This window comes from Heptranchias perlo, chromosome 4 (assembly GCF_035084215.1).
Source record: "Heptranchias perlo isolate sHepPer1 chromosome 4, sHepPer1.hap1, whole genome shotgun sequence".
In the NCBI taxonomy this organism is placed as follows: Eukaryota; Metazoa; Chordata; class Chondrichthyes; order Hexanchiformes; family Hexanchidae; genus Heptranchias; species Heptranchias perlo.
Window position 1 is genome coordinate 84,106,082 of NC_090328.1, and position 24,251 is coordinate 84,130,332.

The window sequence follows — 24,251 nt, forward strand, 5'->3', positions numbered from 1 at the left end:
CCAACCTCCACCACACATGGCACCGCAATCTTCCCAACCAGAGTGAGTCCACATAAAGAGAGGCACATTGCCCTTTGCACTGTGGTTTCCTGGACCTGGCTCAATTGGAATTGTGTATTCATAGTGAATGCCATAATTCTGGTCATTAAAGAGCAGCACCTGCAGATAAAGAAATAGCAAAGTCAAATAGGTGCCAAAGGTAGGGGTCAAATGCACTATAATATATACTCTTGGAGTTAATTAAATTGTCTATGCACAACGAGGCTTCAGGCAATATAACTAATAAATTAAATAAACACATTAAAAAAACCCAGCAGTGTCTGGATTGAAAGATTGTGTTTTTTTCTTTTCCAATTTTCTCTCCTTTTCTCTTTTTGAAAGCAATGATTCACGCTGAGATATTGCTATAGAAGAACTGGCAACTTTTCAGTCCCTCAACCATGCGGTCATTCTTCATGTGTGAGCTTAAACAGTGCATGTCAGCCACTGGAACACAGGAGGCATCACTGCCAAGCCCAATTCTATCTTCAAGAGCACAGAAATGTGCATTTCCTATCCAGTGCCCGGGGCAAGGGGGAGGAAAGGGGGCAGGAAAATTGAAGCCACTAAATTGTATTTTGTAACTTTTGCGAAACAGCAAGTGTGGTAAAATCATAAAGAGCTCCAATGCAAATGCATAAACATCAAAAATTAAAAATAATTTGCCTTATTTAATAAATTATTTATAATCAGTGACCTCAGTGTTGAGCCAGAATTACATAGGAACATAGAAATTGCAAACGAAAAAAGACCAGGGTTAATCTAGTTCATGTTCTACCATCCTGGTAGTTGCATGATACGATCATAATTGAGTTGTTGACTAATTCATCAATCGCTATCAATTAGTCTACGAAAGATCTAGACATGAGGCGAGGAAAATCCCAGTGGTGGAAAGCTTTGAGAACCATAGGTTCAAAGGCATCAGTTCCTCTCAAGCATGTTACACTTACCACACATCATGTCTCAAATTACTCATATACTGAATCCCAAAATATTATTTTCTGAAAGAAATCTATCTAATTTACATTTGATGAATCAATACTATCTGCTTCTACCATCTCTCTAGGGAGCCTGTTCCATAGATCGACCACCCGCTCACTGAATTCATGCAATCACAAAAATTGGAACTAACACTTTCATTGGTATAAATACCTCACAAAATACTCGTATTTATGCTGGAGAAAAACAATCTTTTACATTTAACCCTAATAATTAATAAGAATCCGTTTCCCTTTTTAAAATTAAAAATAATTGATAACATAGAAGCCTTAACGGCAGCACAGAGCGAGAGAAAGAGACTTTCATCCTATCTACCTGGGAAGTATGTGGAGCACAATCACCGGCATAGACCTGTTGGGCCAAATGGCCTGTTTCTGTGCTGTAAATACCATGGGGGTGAAATTGAGCTGTTTAGCGCCTGATTTTTAGGTGCTACGCAGCCAACTGAGCCTCGAAAATTGGGTCCGAAATGCATGCGCATACTTCCAATGGGAAATGTGCAGGACACTATCTTGATAAAGGGATTTGCATGCGCGCCTAACGAACGCCAGCAGAATGCAGAGTAGGGAGATTATGACGTGAATCCGTGTGCAATGCTGAATTAAAGGGACCACTGCTATTTTGTAACTCCACACTCTATCCAACGCACTGTCTTAACCTCGCACAGCTGAACAGGACTTAAAGGGCATGAAGGAACCCCCCCCCACCAGCGCTATTTAAAGAGATCATGCAGGAGTTATAGGTTAGTAGCTGGATTATTTCTTCTGGCTGCTGGTGCATCTGTATGTGTTTTTGGAGGTTTCCTGTACTTGGATAAAGTTTCAATACTCCACAGGGAGTGGGCTCGCTGGCTGACAGGCAGCAGCAAGGGCACTGATGCAGTGGCAGGGGTGGGAGTAGGAATGCTGTCATCCTGAGAGAGGACAACAGGTTTGTGTTCCATGGAGCCACTGCCACTTGCTGTCTCTTGTTATGTGCCACCTTCTCCTGCAAGAAAGAGGGAAGTGTGTCAGTTAGTGTCCTGCAAGATATTTGGGTGATGTGGCTGTCATGGTTGAATAGCTGCCAGTGTGTGTGAACTGTGAGTTGTAGGTGTGAGGCTTGCAACAGTGCTAAATGTGTGAGGGTGAGATAAAGTGTATGATTTGAACGTTTGAGTACTGACTGAAAGAGATTGTTGGTAAGTGGGTGATGGGGGTGTAGTGAATTGAGCAGTGAAAAGAAGTAGAAAATTGAGTAGAAAATAAAAACACACAAGCCATTTGAGATTCCAATTTTACTGTCTGAAATCACTTAAAAAAACAAAAGTCACGAAATAAGAAATTGTTCCAGATGACTGTTTCACTGGCTAGTGGTGCAGTTGGTACGTTATGCTACTTGAAGCTTGAACTCACTTACATTGACAACTCGTGTTAAATGATTGAACTTCTTCCTGCACTGCATTCATATTCATGGAGCTACGCTTCTGGCATTTACCTCCTCTGCTATTTCCTCCCACTGCCTCTTTAGCATATGTCTGGAGGGCCTCCTGCCCCTCTGCGTTCACAGGATATCCCTCCTTCTCTCCACCTCTTGCACCAAGGTCTCCGGCGCATCATCAGAGAACCTTGGTGCACGCTCTCTCCCAGGCGCAGCCATTCTTTGAAGTATTATAGCACAGGTTCAGTACTGAAATGATTCCCACCATTTCTTGCAGCCACAATGCACCTTCCCTTTAAGAGGTGCAGGCTGCCTTTAAGAAGCGTGAGCCACTCGCGATATTGGGACTCCCTGCTGAAGCGTGCAGCCAATCAACAGCGCAAGTAGCGCTGGCTATGTCTTAATTGTATACTGCGATCCCCATGCATGTTTTCAGGGGTTATTCAACTTAACCCGCTATGTAATACTATGTAACCCAGGTCTTGGAGGTTAAATAAAAACAGAAAATGCTGGAAATACTCAGCAAGTCAGGCTCAGAAAGAAACAGAGTTAATGGGGTCGATTTTAGCACCCGCGATCGGGTGCGTTCCTGGCAGGGGGGCTCCGAAAATCGGAAATTCCTGGGGCGGGTCGGGAGCCCGGCTCCAACCCGCCCACTTCCGGGTTTCCCACAGACGTGCTGACATGTACGCGCAACCCCTGCATGTTGGACTCTCGCCGGCAATTAAAGCCGGTGGGGTGCCACGTAAGCTATTTATTTTGGTATTTCAGGTCGTTTACAGACCTGATTAACAAGATATTTTAGGAGGGTTGGGATTTTGCAAACATCTGGGACTGTTTCCCATACTAGGGGAAACACTCCCAGTTCAAATGGATGTGTTGCAGCCATCAGCCTGTGGCAGCTGCAAAGGTCCATTTGATAGGTGGCGGGGGGGAGACCCTCACTCATTGCAGGAGGCCACTCTGTCACTTTGGACAAAGTTTGGCCTCCACCACCTCCTCCTAACAATAAAATTCACCAACCTGCACACTTATCCCGGTGTCCAGACACATGTACCTACCTTGCGGACCCCCTCAGATGTACATCTTCCGGATGGGGGCCGCCTTAGCTGCAGTCATGACCTCCTCGGAGGGCGAACAGCATCACCAGCCTCGCCGGCCATGCCGTCCACCTCTGACACGTAGAGCTCCACAACACAGTGCTGTGACACATCCACCTGTACAGCAGGAGGGAGGGCAACCGCAGAGAGAGATGCGTCACAGAGGGCACTACCCTCGGCACAGGGTCTACAGACCGAGGCTCAGCTTCCTGGACCTCTCTGAGCAGCAGTGCACACGGAGGCTCAGAGTCACTCGACATGTAGTTGTGGACATCTGCAGCCTCCTTCTTGCCGAGCTGCTTCCGGCTGGCCCGAGCACCATCTTCCTACCTGTCGCTGTCAAAGTCACCACTGCCCTCAACAACTTCTCCTCCACATCCTTCCAGGGTGCCACCGGGGACATCGCCGACGTCTCTCAGTCGTCTGCACAAAAGAGCCCTGCAAATACACCTACACCCACTCTGCAGTGACACAATGGGTGGCATCAGTTGTGGGTCTTCATTGTGATCCTCAGGAAAGGGCATTATTGCACAAACCAGACAAGATTCGCAAAGACGTGGCAGTAGTGGTGCCAATATAATATGTAATGTGAGTTGCTCAGAAATTAAATATAAGTAAAAACCATGACAAACCCTCAAACACCCTTGTGCATCCCCTTCATGCTCACGGCACGTTTGCCTTACGCTTCCTACTGCACATATGTGATGCATGCCCTGTGGCTGCAGCACAGGTAGTGGCAGGTTGAGTGAGGCAGACTGTGAAAGAGATGCATGAGAGGGTGAGTATGAGATAGAGCCATGAGATTGTATGAGGATTGGGTTGAGTGGTAATGGCGGGATGAGTACTGGCGAGGTGAGTAAGTGCAGGTAAGATGAGGATGAGCTTTGAGTGGGTGTGAGGGGCGATGTGACAGAGTAGTGTTGGCAGTGCAGAAGGAGATGTGGGGTGGGGGCGGTGATGTGGCAGACGGAGGGGAGGGGAATAAGTAAGTGTACTCACTTTGGCTGACCTACTTAGGTCATTGCAGCACCTCCTGCACTGTATGCAGGTGGACGATATGTTGGTGGTGCTGGTGACCTCATCTACCACCTCGAGCCAGGCCTTCTTGGTGGCAGAGGCAGGCCGCTTCCTCCTGCCCGCCGGGGGGAAGATCTCTGTCCTCCCCCTCCTCCTCACCCCATCCAATGATACCTGGGGTGAGGCATCATTAAACCTGGGAGCAGCCTTCCCCCTGGGCTGCTCCATGCTGTAATTTTTCCTATTTCTTGCAGCATCAGTCAGTGGAGGACTGCCCCTTTAAATAGAGCTCCTCCAGCTGACAGACCTTGCTGCGCATGCGCAGTCCGCCTGCCGCGCAGCTTAGCAGCGGGGAACCCGGAACAAGAGGTAAGTGGATCCAATTAGCCTGCGATTGCGTTCGGGGCAGACTGATATCACCGGTCACGTGCCCAATCGCCCCCACCCCCCCCACCCCCGCCGCGAACCCGCCGCCCTGGTAATATCGGGCCCAATGTTTCAGGTCAGTGAGCCTTCATCAGATCTGGGTTCTGAACTCCAGTTCTGATGAAAGGATATACTTGCCATAGAGGGAGTGCAACGAAGGTTCACCAGAACGATTCCTGGGATGGCGGGATTGTCGGATGAGGAGAGATTGAGTAGACTAGGCCTGTATTCTCTAGAGTTTAGAAGAATGAGAGGTGATCTCATTGAAATATACAAATTTCTTACAGGGCTCAACAGGGTAGATGCAGGGAGGATCAGTCTCAGAATAAAGGGTAGGCCATTTAGGAATGAGATGAGGAGAAATTTTTTCATTCAGAGGGAGGTGAATCTTTGGAATTCTCTACCCCAGAGGACTTAGGAGGCTCAGTCATTGAGTACATTCAAAACAGAGATCGATAGATTTCTAGATATTAAAGGCATCAAGGGATAGGAGGATGGAGCAGGAAAATGGAGTTGAGGTAGAAGATCAGCCATGATCATGTTGAATGGCGGAGCGGGCTCGAGGGGCTGGATGGCCTGCTCCTATTTCTTATGTTCTTATGACCTGAACCGTTAACTCTGTTTCTTTCTCCACAGATGCTGCCTGACTTGCTGAGTATTTCCAGCATTTTCTGTTTCTATTTCAGATTTCCAGCATCCGCAGTATTTTATTTTTGATCTAGGAGGTGAATATTGTGGGGTTTAAATTGAACATTGTTGCACTTGTTTTATGGGCCTTAAACATGACCTAATGATAACCAATTTAGCAGTGCAGAGGCCTGTGCTCGATCTACGTGGCTCGACTGGTATTTTGGGCTCTACACTGTAGCCTAACCTTAAAGGGACCACTCAAGGTTGGTCAAACTTTGAAAAATTTTTTTTTTTTTGGTATGGGAAGGAGTAGGAGTGCTCTTCCTGGCTCCGCAAAACAACTGTGGCCGCTGCAGGCCTGCCCTCGCCCTTACCCCTCTCCCAATCACCTCTCCCCCTCCTGAACTTACAGTGGACCTCAGCTCAGTCTAATATTTGTTAGCCCCCGACAGGCAAACTGTGCCATGGTGCCTAATAGGCGCCCGCAGCTCGCCTGAATTATGATGAAACCGAAGGGTGAATTTAGTTTGGCCCTCGAGCTTTTCCATCCGGAGCGTGGTCACTGCGTGCCGAAAATAACGTCCCCGGTTTGGGCTGCTGAGGAAATTATGCCCCACGGCCCCTTTTATTTCTGTATTTGTTGATTTTTCTAAAATAGCTTTGTTTAAAAAAAAGTTAACATCAGGAAATTGATTCGAAGGAAGTTACTGAGTCCAACTATTTCAGAAAACTCAACAGCAGTAGAGATAGTCATAATCTTGGGGTATGTGATTTTCATCCATATAGGCTAGGGATTCTGGGATCGGGGACCAAATTGGGGTATGACTCTGTTGGGGAGGGCTGCAATTTGAGATAGAACCCGGATCCGGTTTCCGCTCTATTGAAGATCCAGTAAGAAACTGTGCTGCTGGGGTAGCGGTCACTTCTTAGGCCCCACTACCATAATGTCACTGAGGAACTTAGAGGGTGTGTCTGGGGGTTGTTCCTTGGAATTCCACCTAGCTTGCCTGATATGCCCAGCTGAGAGCAGGCATGGGTTCTGTTGTGGTGTTCAGAGGGTCCGTCAAAGCTGAAACACTGTGATCAGTTATCTTTAGAAATCTGATCCTCCATCCACTGAGGGGAATCTAAAAACAATTGGTGGCCACTTGTCTTCAGTCCAATTTGGGTCTTGGGAACCCCTCTCGGGGGGTAGGGTTCTGCTCCAAATTCTACCTTCTCAGTGGGTGGGAGTCTCTGTTGTACCACTATAGACCTAGGTGTCCACCCTGAATATTTAATAATCCTACCCCAGGATTTCAGCAGCAGTAGTTCCACCCTGGTGCACTTCCACCTCCTACAAAGGCTCCGTTGAAGTTCTGGCCTTTTCTGTTAATTCAACTTCTTCATATTAGACGTTACTTCAGCTTTGTCACACTGTAGGCCTCAGAAATTTTGATTCTGTTATGTGCAATCTGCTGAATACATATCCTATAAATAATTAGTGGAGTGTCCCTCCTGCTACCAGCTGTAGTGGGCAGACTACAGTTACACATTCATAGCTGTCTCTTGGTTTGACCTTAATTCCCAGGCAATCTGTGATATAGCGAGACCCAGTGGGGATAATTTTGTGAGGCTTTGCTCCCAGTGTAGATCCTGGGAGCAGAATCAAAGACAGGGCTATAACACTATTGATTTGATTCCGCGACCTGTGCTCCCATCTAGCAAGGCCCTGCGCTGGGAGTGGAGCCTTGTAAAATTACCCCTTACAAGTTCAATATTGCTTTTGTCATTCCCGTTCACTTGGATAGAGGCAGAACCAAATCCATTACGGAATTAGCTAGATTTTCCGCCCATTGACTATGAATGGACAAAGATCTAGCCACAATATTTTGGCTGGAAAATTGCAATAAATATTTAGCTAGGATTGAAGCACTTCTCAGTACCAATCCTTCATTGTTTCACTATGTACTTTCTTGCTGTTTCTGGTCCTGTGAGGCTGTAACAATATTTATAGAATACACAGAATAAAGTTCATTATGTTCTCAGATTGTTATGTTCTGTCTAGCTGCTAAATGAGCGAGCCACATGCTTTGTTAAGTACAGAACCAGTTAGAACCAGCTCTGAGACACAGCACTGAACTTTGTATTTGGAAGAAGCAGTAAAAAAACCTAATGAATGTTGTGTGAATTGGAAGTCTGCAGCAGCACTTTTCTATTCCGCAAACCAGGTAATAATCAATACAAAAGTTTATTTTATTCCTTTTTGGGATTCTATGGGGTAGAAGTTCAGGTACAATCCCTGCACCTGAATGATGAGGCATGAGGCACCATGATATTGGGCTTCAGGCCTCATTTTAATGGATCCGGCGAGCTGTGCAGAGCTGCCAGCTAATCGAGCTGTGTAGAGCTGCCGGCTAATCGTCAATGAAGATGGTAGAGATTGTTGGAGGCCAATCATCTCAGCCCCTGGACATTGCTGCAGGAGTTCCTCAGGACAGTGTCCTAGGCCCAACCATCTTCAGCTGCTTCATCAATGACCTTCCCTCCATCATAAGGTCAGAAATGGGGATGTTCGCTGATGATTGCACAGTGTTCAGTTGCATTCGCAACCCCTCAAATAATGAAGCAGTCCGTGCCCACATGCAGTGAGACCTGGACAACATCCAGGCTTGGGCTGATAAGTGACAAGTAACATTCGCGCCAGACAAGTGCCAGGCAATGACCATCTCCAACAAGAGAGAGTCTAACCACCTCCCCTTGACATTCAAAGGCATCACCATCGCGGAATCCCCCGCCATCAACATCCTGGGGGCTCCATTGACCAGAAACTTAACTGGACCAGCCACATAAATACTGTGGCTACAAGAGCAGCTCAGAGGCTGGGTATTCTGTGGGGAGTGACTCACCTCCTGATTCCCCAAAGCCTTTCCACCATCTACAAGGCACAAATCAGGAGTGTGATGGAATACTCTCCACTTGCCTGGATGAGTGCAGCTCCAACAACACTCAAAAAGCTCAACACCATCCAGGACAAAGCAGCCCGCTTGATTGGCACCCCATCCACCACACTAAACATTCACTCCCTTCACCACTGGCGCAACGTGGCTGCAGTGTGAACCATCTACAGAATGCACTGCAGCAACTTGCCAAGGCTTCTTTGACAGCACCTCCCAAACCCGCAACCTCTACCACCTAGAAGGACAAGGGCAGCAGGCACATGGGAATAACACCACCTGCATGTTGCCCTCCAAGTCGCACACCATCCCGACTTGGAAATATATCGCCATTCCTTCATTGTCACTGGGTCAAAATCCTGGAACTCCCTACCTAACACCACTGAGGGAGAACCGTCATCACACGGACTGCAGCGGTTCAAGAAGGCGGCTCACCACCACCTTCTCAAGGGCAATTAGGGATGGGCAATAAATGCTGGTCTTGCCAGCGACGCCCACATCCCATGAATGAATAAAAAAAAAAGATGAGGCCATTGCTGGCCTCGCATTGGACTTCAGATAAGTGAGGAAGGATGGGTGATCGGGTCTTGGGCAATTGGTGGCTAGAGCGGGCCTCCGGGGGAGGTAGCGGTGGCTGGGGGGAGAGGTAGAGGTGGCCAGAGATAAACAATCGGGCCTCGTCTAGGGGGATCTGTAGCTAGGGAAGGATGATCCGTAGCTGTGGGGGAAGGATCGGCCTGCATTTTTTTTCAACGCGCTCCTCCCGGTTCCACATTCAATTGAGTGTAGGGTCCTTCGTGCCGCTTAGCACCACATTGTGCGGTGCAAGTTCAGCACATGGCGAGTGAAGCGCTGGGGCGATCAAAAAAAGATGGGTACGGTAGCATGGTGGTTATGTTGCTGGACTGTCGTCAACAGTGCTATCAAGCGGCACTTACTCACCAATAACCTGCTCACCGATGCTCAGTTTGAGTTCCGCCAGGACCACTCGGCTCCTGACCTCATTACAGCCTTGGTCCAAACATGGACAAAAGAGCTGAATTCCGGAGGTGAGGTGAAAGTAACTCCCCTTGATATCAAGGCAGCATTTGCCCGAGTGTGGCACCAAGGAGCCCGAGTAAAATTGAAGTCAATGGGAATCAGGGGGAAAACTCTCCAGTGGCTGGAGTCATACCTAGCACAAAGGAAGATGGTAGTAGTTGTTGGAGGCCAATCATCTCAGCCCCAGGACTGCTGCAGGAGTTCCTCAGGACAGTGTCCTAGGCCCAATCATCTTCAGCTGCTTCATCAATGACCTTCCCTCCATCATAAGGTCAGAAATGGGGATGTTCGCTGATGATTGCACAGTGTTCAGTTCCATTCGCAACCCCTCAGATAATGAAGCAGTCCATGCCAGCATGCAGCAAGACCTGGAGAACATCCAGGCTTGGGCTCATAAGTGGCAAGTAACATTCGCGCCAGACAAATGCCAGGCAATGACCATCTCCAACAAGAGAGAGTCTAACCACCTCCCCATGACATTCAACGGCTTTACCATCGCCGAATCCCCCACCATCAACATCCTGGGGGTCAACATTGACCAGAAACTTAACTGCACCAGCCACATAAACACTGTGGCTTCAAGAGCAGGTCAGAGGCTGGGTATTCTGCGGCGAGCGACTCACCTCCTGACTCCCCAAATCCTTTCCACCATTTACAAGGCACAATTCAGGAATGTGATGAATTACTCTCCACTTGCTTGGATGAGTGCAGCTGCAACAACACTCAAGAAGCTCGACACCATCCAAGGCAAAGCAGCCCGCTTGATTGGCACCCTATCTACCATGCTAAAATTCACTCCCTCTACCACCAGCGCACAATGGCTGCAGTGTGTACCATCCATCGGATGCACTGCAGCAACTCGCCAAGGCTTCTTCGACAGCACCTTCAAACCAACGACCTCTACCACCTAGCAGGAGAAGGGCAGCAGGCACATGGGAATAACACCCCTGCACGTTCCCCTCCAAGTCACACACCATGGGATGGGCAATAAATGCTGGCCTTGCCAGCAACGCCCATATCCCATGAACGAATTTTTAAAAATCTACAGCGGGTGCTGCAAGAAGTAATGGACCCTAATTTACATAAATTATCCTTCAATTTCAATGTTGCCGCCAGCGCAACCTACTTTCCCAATATGGCGGGTGGCACACTTCTGGTTAGTACGCAGTGCTTGAATTTATAGGCCAGTTGAAGTTCAGATTTTTGGCTAGAGTAAAGTTGATTTACCTAACGTTTTAAAATAATCTAGCTGGTATATATATTTTAAGATAAATTATCAATTATTCAAAGTTCACTGCGGCTGATATCCTGGCATAACTGCTGGGATGTGTCCGCCCAGGATCTGTGACGTTGACCCAGCCAAAGTTCACTTTGTTGTAGGTCTAGGCCATGAACCAGCCCTGGACCCCAGGTTGGCCTCACAACTGCCACTAAGGTGGTCAGTGCACTTGCTTCCACTTATCATACTGGCCGCCAATGCTCCACTCGTCCGAGCCCAGATCATGAATGCAGGAACTCCTGGCCTGGGAATCCTTGCCCATTGCCATGTCCCCCTCGCTGCTGGCCTTGTTTGAGGTGGGCAGAGTTTCCATCCTTTATAAAGTGCTGTCAAGACACTGGGGGAAGACTGAACCGGCACATTTGGACCCTAGGCTAAGTCACAGCCCCTCTGTTCCACTCCCACCTGAGTTACGGTAGAAGTGAGCTGGAAGGACCTTGGATATTTGGCCCCATTTTTTAAAATTAATACTATTGTCAGAGAGGTCCCTTCAATGCAAAATATTTCTCACAATTTGGTTGATATAACAAAGCGTTTTAAGATCTCTTGTGCATGGCAAAAGAAATCTGACTGTGATTGACTTGCTACATTCTCATGGAGAACCAGCATCTTGGGTCTGACAGTTGATAAAAAGGTGTTCGTCTAACACAAGTAACATGCTGATATGGTTTGCAGTCCTGATACAAGCCTGGATTCATAAATAATTTGAATAGTTACAACCAGCTGAGTACACAGTATTAACCAGCAGGTGCTGAATTTAAAAGAAATGCTGACTGCTTGGAGTTGGGATTCAGGCTGATCCCTGCTGACTACATGGAGCTGCTCGCTCAAGGAATCATCATTGACATCAGCTCGTTAGCTTTTTGCCATATGTCACATTACAAATGTTAGCTCACCACAAGGCGGTTGGCAGCCAATCCAATTTTTCCTACCAGGAAGGAAAGACCTTAAACATGTTGAGTATTTTATACTGGAAGTACTTCCTACAGTACGCGTCCCCTTTAAAATGAAAAGAATATTTGAAACAAATAGTGCAGCATTCCTGTTATCCAAAGAGACAGGTTGCCCCAATATTTACAAAGTTTTAAAAAAAGAATGTGGACCTTTGCTGGAATAACTCCAGCTTTGAACCGATATTATTTACACTAAAGTCCTAGTTAGAGATTGCATCCTTTTTGGAGGTAAATCCTAGGAGCCATCTGCCACCCTCAGAAACAAAGCAAATTTCCTGGCACCGCTGCCATTGAGGGGAAGGGAAGAATATTATTGGCACAGGAGCAAATTGCCCAGTTGCACCACTGCTCAGGACCAAGATCTGTTAAGGCTACAAGGCAAAAATTTTACCTTCGATTTACCTTCGACATTCTAATGAAAAAGGTTAGAGAAAATGATTCTGATACTTTAACTGTCCAACTAATGTACAGAACTAATGTTTCATTTTACAGAAGCAGCAATTTTTGAATTCCTTCCTGACCACCTTTCATCCAATTGTTGGGTAATGGATTCATTAAAGAAATAACCTTCTAGGAATTCCATTTTTCATGCGATAGTCCAATGTTAATGCTACATTGTCATAATCGTATACAATTAAGGTAACTCTAATTGAGAAGGCCACAAAATACATTTTTATTTCCCGATGAATTAGTGTTGTCCTTTGCTGTTATAGCACACCAAATGGAAGTACCTGAACAGTTGCACAGTCAAATTGCTATGGAAATTATGCTGTGCATGATTGGCCAGGAAGAAAGGGGAAATAAAGGTATATCTATCCACCAGCATTGTAATTACATAATTATCATTTCACCATTTACAGATGGGTTATACTCAAAACTTGTGTCTGAAATTACAAACCAAACAACATATACAGTTTTTGGCTTCTTTTATATATTTAATTTCTTGATAAAATAGCCTTAAAATGAATAAGAAGTCAACTTTACAAACGTGATTGTCCACATCTTGAACCTGTTAACTATTTGTGCAATTGCTTGCACTTAAACATTTGTCAGAACAGGTCTACTTGTTCAAGTGGAACTGCACTTAGTTCTTCAAATAGTTTTGTGCGTTTAAGTTACACATATAGGAGGTAAGTTTCAACTTGGGCAGGGGCGTAAAACTGATGGTATCAGACCGGCCACCCATTATACACCTCGCCTGATTTTCCTTTCCAAATTAGACAACTGAACTTGTAGTTTGAATAGTGATGTAGGAGGGACGCTTTCAAATTTTGTCGGGGACTGGAACAAGTTTTATAAGAAAAGGTGGCTGTACATGAGGGTATGGTTCAGGTGGCAACCAGCCAACACCAATTTCCTAACACCAAGAATAAATAGAGGCGTGGTTGTGAGTTTAAACTAATAAACTCATGGGTTAGGATGGAGAGACTTACCTAAGAGGAGATAGAGGAGACGTTAAGAATAAGTAGAATGGAGGAAAAAATAACAAACATATATAAGGGAGAAGGGTACCATGGAGTAATGATGGGACAGGGTTGAAATATCTATATATAAATGCACATAGCATTAGGAATAAAATTGGGGAAATACAAGCACTTATAACGATGGGATAGTGTGGCTTTAACAGAAACTTGGCTTTACATGAGGCAGAATTGGGATATAAACATTCCCGGTTACAAAATTTTTAGAAGTGATAGTTAAACCAAAGGAAAAGGGAGGGGAGTGGGAGGGTGGAATTATAAAATTAGGACCCATTGGAAAGAAAGGATATTATGGAAGGTGCTGTTCAGACTCGGTGGGGGTAAAATTCAACATTGGAGAACAATTCTGGCGGTAGCAAATGAGTCACTCGTTATACTCACCGTCAATGGAAAGGAATATCGGGCAGGGTGTATAACAGGCGGCCGGTCAATCCACTACCACCCGTTTTGCACCCCACTGAAGTTGAATTTAATCACCAGTATTTCTGGATTGAACTGAGAAATAATACATGCTCTGCAACAATATTGGATGTCCATTACATACTGCTAAAAGTGAAAAGTAGAGGAAGAAATTCAAAGAGCTTTGCAATAGTAATAGACTGGTAATAATGGAGTATTTAGCCTTCCAGAAGTAGTCTGGGATCACACGAATGATGGTGGTCAAAATGGGAGGGGTACAAAGGATGTATTCAGTACTGTTTTTAAGTCAATGAGAAAAGATGCAGCGATAGACCTGGTTAGGGGATTGGTTAGGCAGTAGAAGACAGAAAATAGGGATAATGGGTATGTACTCGAATTGGAAGGAAGAACATAAGAACATCAGAAAAAGGTGCAGGAGTAGGCCATCCAGCCCCTCGAGCCTGCTCCACCATTCAACACGATCATGGCTGATCTTCTACCTCAACTCCATTTTCCTGCACCATCCCCGTTTTCCTTGATGCCTTTAATGTCTAGGAACCTATCGATCTCTATTTTGAATGTACTCAATGACTGAGCCTCCACAGCCCTCTGGGGTAGAGAATTCCAAAGATTCACCACCCTCTGAGTGAAGAAATTTTTCCTCATCTCAGTCCTAAATGGCCTACCCCTTTTTCTGAGACTGTGACCCCTGGTTCTAGACTCCCCAGCCAGGGGAAACATCCTCCTTGCATCTACCCTGCCGAGCCCTGTAAGAATTTTGTATGTTTCAATGAGATCACCTCTCATTCTTCTAAACTCTAGAGAATACAGGCCTAGTCTACTCAATCTCTCCTCATACAACAATCCCGCCATCCCAGGAATCAGTCTGGTGAACTTTTCTTGCACTACCTCTATGGCAAGTATATCTTTTCTTAGGTAAGAAGACCAAAATTGTACACAATACTCCAGGTACGGTCTTGTCAAGGCCCTGTATAATTGCAGTAAGACATCTTTACTCCTATGCTTGAAATAAAGGCCAACATACCATTTGCCTTCCTAATTGCTTGCTGTACCTGCATGTTAGCTTTCAGTGACTCATGTACAAGGACACCCAGGTCCCTTTGAACATCAACATTTCCCAATCTCTCACCATTTAAAAAATACGCTGCATTTCTGTTTTTCCTACCAAAGTGGATAACTTCACATTTTTCCACATTATATTTCATCTGCCATGAAGTGACCAGTGTGTTCCACAAGCCTCTGTGCTGGGGCCTCAAATATTCACTCTATTTATTAATGACTTACATATTACAATAGACTGCCATATGTCCATGTTTGCCGATGACACAGAGATTGATGACATAGTATGTAGTGTAGACGGGAGCATGAGATTACAGAGAAATTGATGGATTAAGCGAATGGCCAAAACTGTGGAAAATAGATTTCAACGCAGGTAAGTGTGAAGTCATCCATTTTGAACCAAAAAAGGATGGATCCAAGTATTTTTTAAATGGTGAAAAGCTAGGAACAGTGGAGGTCCAAAGAGATTTTAAGGGCCCGTGTACACAAATCACTAAAATGTAGTAATCAGGTACAAAAAATAATCAAAAAGGCTAATAGAATGTTGGCCTTTATAACTAGAGGGCTAGGATATAAAGGGGAGGAAGTTTTGCTGCAGCTAAACAAAGCCCTGGTTAGACCACATCTGGAGTACTGTGTACAGTTCTGGGGACCGCACCTTAGAAAAGATATATTGGCTTTGGAAAGAGTGCGGATTTACCAGAATATTACCAGGGCTCCAAGGGTTAGATTATGAGGAGATATTACATAACTAGGCTTGTATTCCCTGGAATATAGTAGGTTAAGGGGTGATTTGATTGAGGTTTTTAGGATTTTGAAAGGAATTGATAGGGTAGATAGAGAGAGACTTTTTCCGTTGATGGGAGTATCTAGATCAAGGGGACATGATCTTAAAATCAGAGTCAGGCCATTCAGGAGAGAAGTTAGGAAATACTTCTTCACGCAAAGGGTGGTAGAAGTGTAGAACTCTCTCCCACAAAAAGCAGTAGGTGCTAGGTCAATTAATAATTTAAAATCTGAGATCGATAGGTTTTTGCTCGTCAAGGGTACTTAAGGGATATGGAGCCAAGGCGGGTGGATGGAGTTACGATACAGATCAGCCATGATCTCATTGAATGGCGGAACAGGCTCAAGGGGCTGAATGGTCTACTCCTGTTCCCATGTTCCTAGAACTGTTTTTGGGTACTGAAGCTGAAGTACGCAACTTGAAAGGAGGGGAAGTAAGGGTGGAAATTGTGGAGGCACTGGCCATAATCTTCCGAACATCCTTAGATATGGGAGTGGTGCCAGAGGGTTGGAGAACTGCAAATGTTACACTCTTGTTCAAAAAAGGGTGTAAGGATAAACCAATCAACTACAGGTCAGTCAGTTTAACATCGGTAATGAGGAAACTTTTAGAAACGTTAATCCTGGACAAAATTAACAGTCACTTGGACAAGTGCGGATTAATTAAGGAAGGCCAGCTTGGATTTGTTAAAGGCAAATCATGTTTAACTAACTTGAATGAGTTTTTCTATGAGGTAACAGAGAAGGTCGATGAGGGCAATGCAGTTGATGTGGTGTATATAGACTTGCACAAGGCGTTTGATAAAGTGCCGCATAATAGGCTTGTCATCAAAGTTGAAGCCCATAGAATAAAAGGGGCAGTGGCAGCATGGATACGAAATTGGCTAAGTAACAGGAGACAGAGAGCAGTGGTGAATGGGTGTTTTTCGGACAGGAGCAAGGTATACAGGGGTGATCCCCAGGAGTTAGTACTAGGGCCACTGCTTTCCTTGACATATATTAATGACTTGGACTTGGGTGTACAGGGCACAATTTCAAAATTTGCAGATGACACAAAATTTGGAAGGGTAGTGAACAGTGAGGAGGATAGTGATAGACTTCAAGAGGACATAGACAGGCTGGTGGAATGGGCGGACACGTGGCAGATGAAATTTAATGCAGATGAGTGTGAAGTGATACATTTTGGTAGGAAGAACGAGGAGAGGCAATATAAACTAAAGGGTACAATTCTAAAGCAGAGAGATCTGGGGGTATATGTACACAAATCGTTGAAGGTGGCAGGGCAGGTTGAAAAACAGGTTAATAAAGCATACGGGATCCTGGCCTTCATAGAGGCATAGAGTACACAAGCAAGGAGGTTATGATGAAACTTTATAAAACACTGGTTTGGTCACAACTGGAGTATTATGTCCAGTTCTGGGCACCGCACTTTAGGAAGGATGTGAAGGCCTTAGAGAGGGTGCAGAAGAGATTTACTAGAATGATTCCAGGGATGAGGGACTTCAGTTACATGGATAGTCTGGAGAAGTTGGGGTCGTTCTCCTTAGAGCAGAGAAGGTTGAGAAGAGATTTGATAGAAGTGTCCAAAATCATGAAGGGTCTAAACAGAATAGATAGAGAGAAACTGTTCCCATTGGCAGAAGGGTCAAGAACCAGAGGACATAGATTTAAGGTGATTGGCAAAAGAACCAAAGGTGACATGAGGAAAAGCTTTTTTACACAGCGAGTTGTTATGATCTGGAATGCACTGCCTGAGGGGGTGGTGGAAGCAGATTCAATCGTGGCTTTCAAATTGGATAAGTACTTGAAGGGAAAAAATTTGCAGGGCTACGGGGATAGGGTGGGGGAGTGGGACTAACAGGATTGCTTTTACAGAGAGCCGGCACGGGCCGAATGGCCTCTTTCCGTGCTGTAACCATTCTATGATTCTATGCTATGATCTGAAAAAGAAATTCCTATCTGGTGGATAAATGCGATTTCTATTGATAGTAGCAAGTTCATAAACTTATAAATGAATAGCTCATAATGACGTGGATTTTGACCAGTACAAATAGACAGCAAATCCATATAAAAAATTTACTACCTTTATAGTCCTTTGAATTTTTTGCGCTAGTCTATCTCAATCTGACGCTCAAAGGTATTATTCTAGTGGTCTGCTTTTACTGAAGTGTCCAATATGAGTTGGGTGGATGACAGTCCTGCACTCATCTTTGTTTGTGAAAGTTGCTTATGTTTTAATTATTTACACACTTTGGGTCCAAGTAAGCCATGTAATATTCCATAGATTACTTGGGTGCGAAGGTGACCTCTTCCGAAGCTAATGCTCCTCTTTAACCATTCCCTAGAAGTAAGAGTGGCCCAAGGTAACTATAAAGATCTATATTGCAGTGCTTTGTATCTGCTCTAATTATGAACATTCTATTTGGAAAATCATAGCTGTAAGCTTTTTTGCAGTCATCTTTAATTTATCTCAAAACTTTTTTTTTGTTGGCTGACCTTGTTTTCAAATGAAATAAGGATGTAATAGCACCTTGGGGACAATAAAGCTTCATGGAATGACCCACGCTGGTGAATGGGTTTATTTCTAATAAATTCTATTCATGTTCACAGTTTACAGATTGCAGCTTTGACAAGATTCCTGTTATGAAGGCAAAAGAAAGAGTAGAACAAGAAGAGGCACGAACCATCAAGCCTGTCCTTCCACAGATCATGCACAATTCACGATAATATGGACAGTACCAACCTGTTTAATGTCCTAAGAGAAAGGCTCCACAAACTTTCTCCCAATTCAAATCAAGCAAACCTTCAGGCTATCTATGTAACTTTCTATCCTACAGTATTCATTGTTGGCTGATTGCCGTCATTGCATGACCTTTTCATAATGTAGCAGCTCAGGGACCATCATGTTTCATACAGAATTCGACCATCTGTATCTGTACTTATTCTTATAATAAAGTAATGGTTGTTTTTCAAACTGGAGAGAAGTATACAGTGGTGTCCCCTAGGGGTCGGTATTAGGACCACTGCTTTTTTTGGTATATATTAATGACCTGGACTTGGACATACAGGGCATAATTTCAAAGTTTGCAGATGACATGAAACTCAAAAATATAGTAAACAGTGAGGAGGATAGTAACAGACTTCAGGAGGACATAGACAGACTAGTGAAACGGGCAGACAAATGGCAGATGAAATTTAACGCAGAGAAGTGTGAAGTGATACATTTTGGTAGGTAGAATGAGAAGAGGCAATATAAACTAAATGGTACAATTTTAAAGGGGGTGCTTGGGGGTGTACGTACACAAATCTTTGAAGGTGGCAGGACAAGTAAAAAAGCATACGTGATCCTTGGCTTTATAAACAGAGGCATAGAGTACAAAAGCAAGGAAGTTAAGCTCACTGGTTAGGCCCCAGCTGGAGTATTGTGTTCAATTCTGGGCACCACACTTTAGGAAGGATGTCAAGGCCTTAGAGAGGGTGCAGAGGAGATTTATTAGTATGCTACCAGGGATGAAAGACTTCAATTCCATGGAGAGACTAGAGAAGCTGGAGTTGTTCTTTTTAGAGCAGAGAAGGTTAAGGGGTGATTTAATAGAGGTGTTCAAAATCATGAAGGATTTTGATAGAGTGAATAAGGAGAAACTGTTTCCAGTGGCAGAAGGGTCAGTAACCAGAGGACACAGATTTAAGGTATGTGGCAAAAGAACCAGAGGCGAGATAAGAATTTTTTTATGCAGCAAGTTATTATGATTTGGAATGCACTGCCTGAAAGAGTGGTTGAAGCAGATTCAACAATAACTTTCAAAAGGGAATTGGCTAAATACTTGAAGGGGAAAAATTTGCAGGCCTTTGGGAAAGGGCAGGGGAATGGGACTAACTCGATAGCTCTTTCAAAGAGTCGGCACAGGTGCGATGGGCTAAATGGTGTCCTTCTGTGCTGTATCATTCTATGATTCTACGATAATCCTCTTTTATTGGTCAGTCATGTGTCCAACATGCATCGAAACACATCACCATGCTTAACCAAGCTACTGAGAAATCCACACAGGTAGAATTTGTTTTCTGATATACAGTGCACTCTCTCTCTTTGTAAGGACAAACCTACTTACCTATGTCTAGAGAGCTTAGGCACAGATTGGCACAAGCTAAGCTTTAGGGACCCCAAAGTGTATTCAGGGGTACTGCTAGGTGTAAACCAGCGAAAACCACACATGCCAACGATAGGTACTGGTAATCTTCCCTCCACTGAGAACCAAAGAAAAGATACAGCACAGAAGGGGGCCATTCGGCCGTTCGTGTCCGCACCGGCTCGAAGAACAACCAGGTGCCCATTCTAATCCCACCTTCCAGCACCTGGTCCATAGCCCTGCAGCTTACAGCACTTTAGGTGCAGGTCCAGGTACTTTTTAAAAGAGTTGAGGGTCCCTGCCTCTACCACTAATTCAGGCAGCAAATTCCATACACCCACCACACTCTGGGTAAAAACGCTTTTCCTCATGTCCCCTCTAATCCTTCCGCCAATCAGCTTGAATCTATGTCCTCTAGTTCTTGAACTCTCCGCTAGGGGAAACAAGTACTTCCTGTCTACTCTATCTGGGCCCCTCATAATTTTGTACACCTCAATCAAGTCTCCCCTCAGCCTCCTTTGCTCCAAGGGAAACAACCCCAGCCTATCCAATCTCTCCTCGTAGCTGCAATTTTCAAGCCCTAGCAACATTCTTGTAAATCTTCTTTGCACTCTCTCCAGAGCAATTACGTCCTTCCTGTAATGTGGTGACCAGAACTGCGCACAATACTCCAGCTGTGGCCTTACCAGCTTTTTATACAGTTCCATCATTACATCCCTGTTTTTGTATTCTATACCTCAGCTAATAACGGAGAGCATTCCGTATGCCTACTTCACAACCTTATCTACCTGTACTGCCACCTTCAGGGACCTGTGCACATGCACTCCAAGGTCTCTCACTTCCTCCCTCTCAATATATTCCCGTTTACTGCATATTCCCTTTTACTGTTTGCCCTCCCTAAGTGCATTACCTCACACTTCTCCGGGTTGAACTCCATTTGCCACTTTTCCGCCCACTCCACCAAACCATTGATATCTTCTTGGAGTCTACAGCTATCCTCTTCACTATCAACTACACGGCCAATTTTTGTGTCGTCTGCAAATTTGCCAATTCTACATTCAAGTCCAAATCATTAATATATACCACAAACAGCAAGGGACCCAACACTGAGCCCTGTGACACACCATTGGAAACGGATTTCCATTCGCAAAGACATCCATCAACTTTTATCCTTTGTTTCCTCTTACTGAGCCAATTTTGGATCCAATTCACCACATTTCCATGTATCCCATGGGCTTTTACCTTTCTGACCAGTCTGCCATGTGGGACCTTGTCAAATGTCTTACTAAAATCCATGTAAACAACATTCACTGCACTACCCTCATCAATCCTCCTTGTCACTTCCTCAAAGAATTCAATCAGATTTGTAAGGCATGACCTTCCCTGAACAAATCCATGCTGACTATCTCTGATTAAACCATGCCTTTCCAAGTGACAGTTTATCCTATCTCACAGTATTGATTCTAATAGTTTGCCCACCACCGAGGTAAGACTGACCGGCCTATAATTGTTCGGCCTTTCCCTCGTACCCTTTTTAAACAATGGTACTACATTTGCAGTCTTCCAGTCCTCTGGTACCTCCCCTGTATCTAGTGAAAATGATCCTCAGAGCATCTGCTATTTCCTCCCTGGCTTCCTTCAATAGCCGAGGAAACAATCCATCTGGCCCTGGTGACTTATCAACTTTCAAGGATTCTAGTCCCTCTAGTACTTCCTCTCTCGTTATGTTTACCTTATCCAATATTTCACACCACTCCTCTTTAACTACTATGTCCGGATCATCCCTTTCCTTTGTGAAACGGAGACAAAATATTCATTTGAAACCCTACCCACATCCTCTGCTTCCACACACAAGTTACGCTTAAGAACATAATAAATAGGAGCAGGAGTAGGCCAATCGGCCCTTCGAGCCTGCTCCGCCATTTAATAAGATCATGGCTGATCTGATCCTAACCTCAAATCTAAATTCAAGTCCAATTTCCTTATCATCCCTGATAGGTCCCACCTTTTCTTTAGCTATCCTCTTGTTCTTAATGTACTGATAAAACATTTTTGGGTTTTCTTTAATCTTACTAGCTAATATTTTTTCATGCTCTCTCTTTCCTTTCCTTATTTCCTTTTTTACATCACCCCTATACTTTCTATACTCCTCTAGGCTTTCTGCAATGTGGAAAATTGTCCGGGTATGTCCTGTCCACAAAAAGCTGGACAAATCCAATCCGGCCAATTACTGCCCCATCAGTCTACTCTCAATCATCAGCAAAGTGATCAGCAAAGTCGACAGTGCTATCAAGCGGCACTTACTCACCAATAACCTGCTCACCGATGCTCAGTTTGGTTTCCGCCAGGACCACTCAGCTCCAGACCTCATTATAGCCTTGGTCCAAACATGGACAAAAGAGGTGAGAGTGACTGCCCTTGACATCAAGGCAGCATTTGACCGAGTGTGGCACCAAGGAGCCCTTGTAAAATTGATGTCAATGGGAATTGGGGGAAAACTCTCCAGTGGCTGGAGTCATACCTAGCACAAAGGAAGGTGGTAGTGGTTGTTCGAGGCCAATCACCTCTGCCCCAGGACATTGCTGCAGCAGTTCCTCAGGGCAATGTTCTAGGCCCAACCATCTTCAGCTGCTTCATCAATGACCTTCCCTCCATCATAAGGTCAGAAATGGGGATGTTCGCTGATGATTGCACAGTGTTCAGTTCCATTCGCAACCCCTCAGTTAATGAAGCAGTCCATGCCCGCATGCAGCAAGACCTGGACAACATCCAGGCTTGGGCTGATAAGTGACAAGTAATATTCGCGCCACACAAGTGCCAGGCAATGACCATCTCCAACAAGAGAGAGTCTAACCACATCCCCTTGACATTCAACAGCATTACCATCGCCGAATCCCCCACCATCAACATCCTGGGGGGTCACCATTGACCAGAAACTTAACTGGACCAGCCATATAAATACTGTGGCTTCAACAGCAGGTCAGAGGCTGGGTATTCTGCAGCGAGTGACTCACCTCCTGACTCCACAAAGCCTTTCCACCATCTACAAGGCACAAGTCAGGAGTGCGATGGAATACTCTCCACTTGCCTGGATGAGTGCAGCTCCAACAACACTCAAGAAGCTCGACACCATCCAGGACAAAGCAGCCTGCTTGATAGGCACCCCATCCACCTCCATAAACATTCACTCCCTACACCACCGTGCACTTTGGCTGCAATGTGTACCAAACACAGGATGCACTGCATCAACTCGCCAAGGCTTCTTCAACAGCACCTCCCAAACCCACGACCTCTACCGCCTAGAAGGACAAGGGCAGCAGGCACATGGGAACAACACCACCTGCACGTTCCCCTCCAAGTCACACACCATCCCGACTTGGAAATATATCACCGTTCCTTCATTGTCGCTGGGTCAAAATCCTGGAACTCCCTACCTAACAGCACTGTGGGAGAACCTTCACCACACGGACTGCAGTGGTTCAAGAAGGCGGCTCACCAGCACCTTCTCAAGGGCAATTAGGGATGGGCATTAAATGCTGGCCTTGCCAGCGACGCCCACATCCCATGAACGAATAAAAGTTTTCTGTGACAATCAAAGCTTTCTTTTTCTGCTTTATCTTGCCCCGTATACTTCTAGACAACCAGGGGGCTCTAAATTTGGCAGTGCCACCCTTTGCCTTTGAGGGGACGTGTCTGCATTGTACCTGTAGAATTTCACTTTTTAGTGCCTCCCACTGGCTTGCCACTGATTCTCCTCAAGTAGTTGTGTCCAGTCCAGTTCTGCCAAATCACCCTCTTAGTTCTGTAAAATTTGCCTTCCCCCAATTTAAAACATTTACTCCTGATTTAGCTCTGTCCTTTTCCATAATAATGCTAAATCTAACTGAATTGTGGTCACTATCCCCAATATGGTCACCCACTATCATTTCAATCATTTGCCCATCTTCATTTCCCAGGACCACACCTAGAATTGCATCCCCTCTTGTTGGGCTTGTCACGCACTGGCTAAAAAAGTTCTCCTGGACACCGATTAAGAGTTTTGGGCCCTCTGTGCCCCCCTCACACTGTTTGAATCCCAGTTGATGTTAGGATAGTTGAAATCCCCTACTATCATTGCCCTCTTATTTTTGCACTCAGATATTTGCCTACGTATTTGTTCTTCTATCTCCCTTTCGCTATTCAGGGGTCTATAGTACACTCCTAGTAGTGTGACTGCCCCTTTTTAGCTCAACCCATATGGCCTCGATTGATGATCCATTTAGCATATTATCCCTTCTCACAACTGTAATTGATTCTTTAACCAATAATGCTACCCACCCCCCTCCTTTTTTATCACCCACTCTATCCTGCCTGAAAACTCTATATCCAGGGATATTGAGCTGCCAATTATCCCCCTCTTCAAGCCAGGTTTCCGTTATAGCAATGATATCTTGCTGCCATGTGCCTATCTGTGCCCTTATCTCATCTGCTTTGTTTGTAATACTCCTTGCATTGAAGTATATACCCTTTAACCCCGTCAAATTCCTGTGCTGAACACTA

The 24,251-nt window shown here is 45.0% G+C and overlaps 1 protein-coding gene across 1 annotated transcript in view; it reads right to left on the reverse strand.

Moving 5' to 3' along the window:
* LOC137321076 (A disintegrin and metalloproteinase with thrombospondin motifs 19-like) overlaps window positions 1–24,251 on the reverse strand; it is a 464,190-nt gene that overhangs the window by 79,196 nt on the left and 360,743 nt on the right. The window contains exon 18 of the mRNA XM_067983256.1: window positions 6–159. Coding sequence (XP_067839357.1) covers window positions 6–159 — 154 coding nt within the window. The remainder of the gene's footprint in view (window positions 1–5; window positions 160–24,251) is intronic.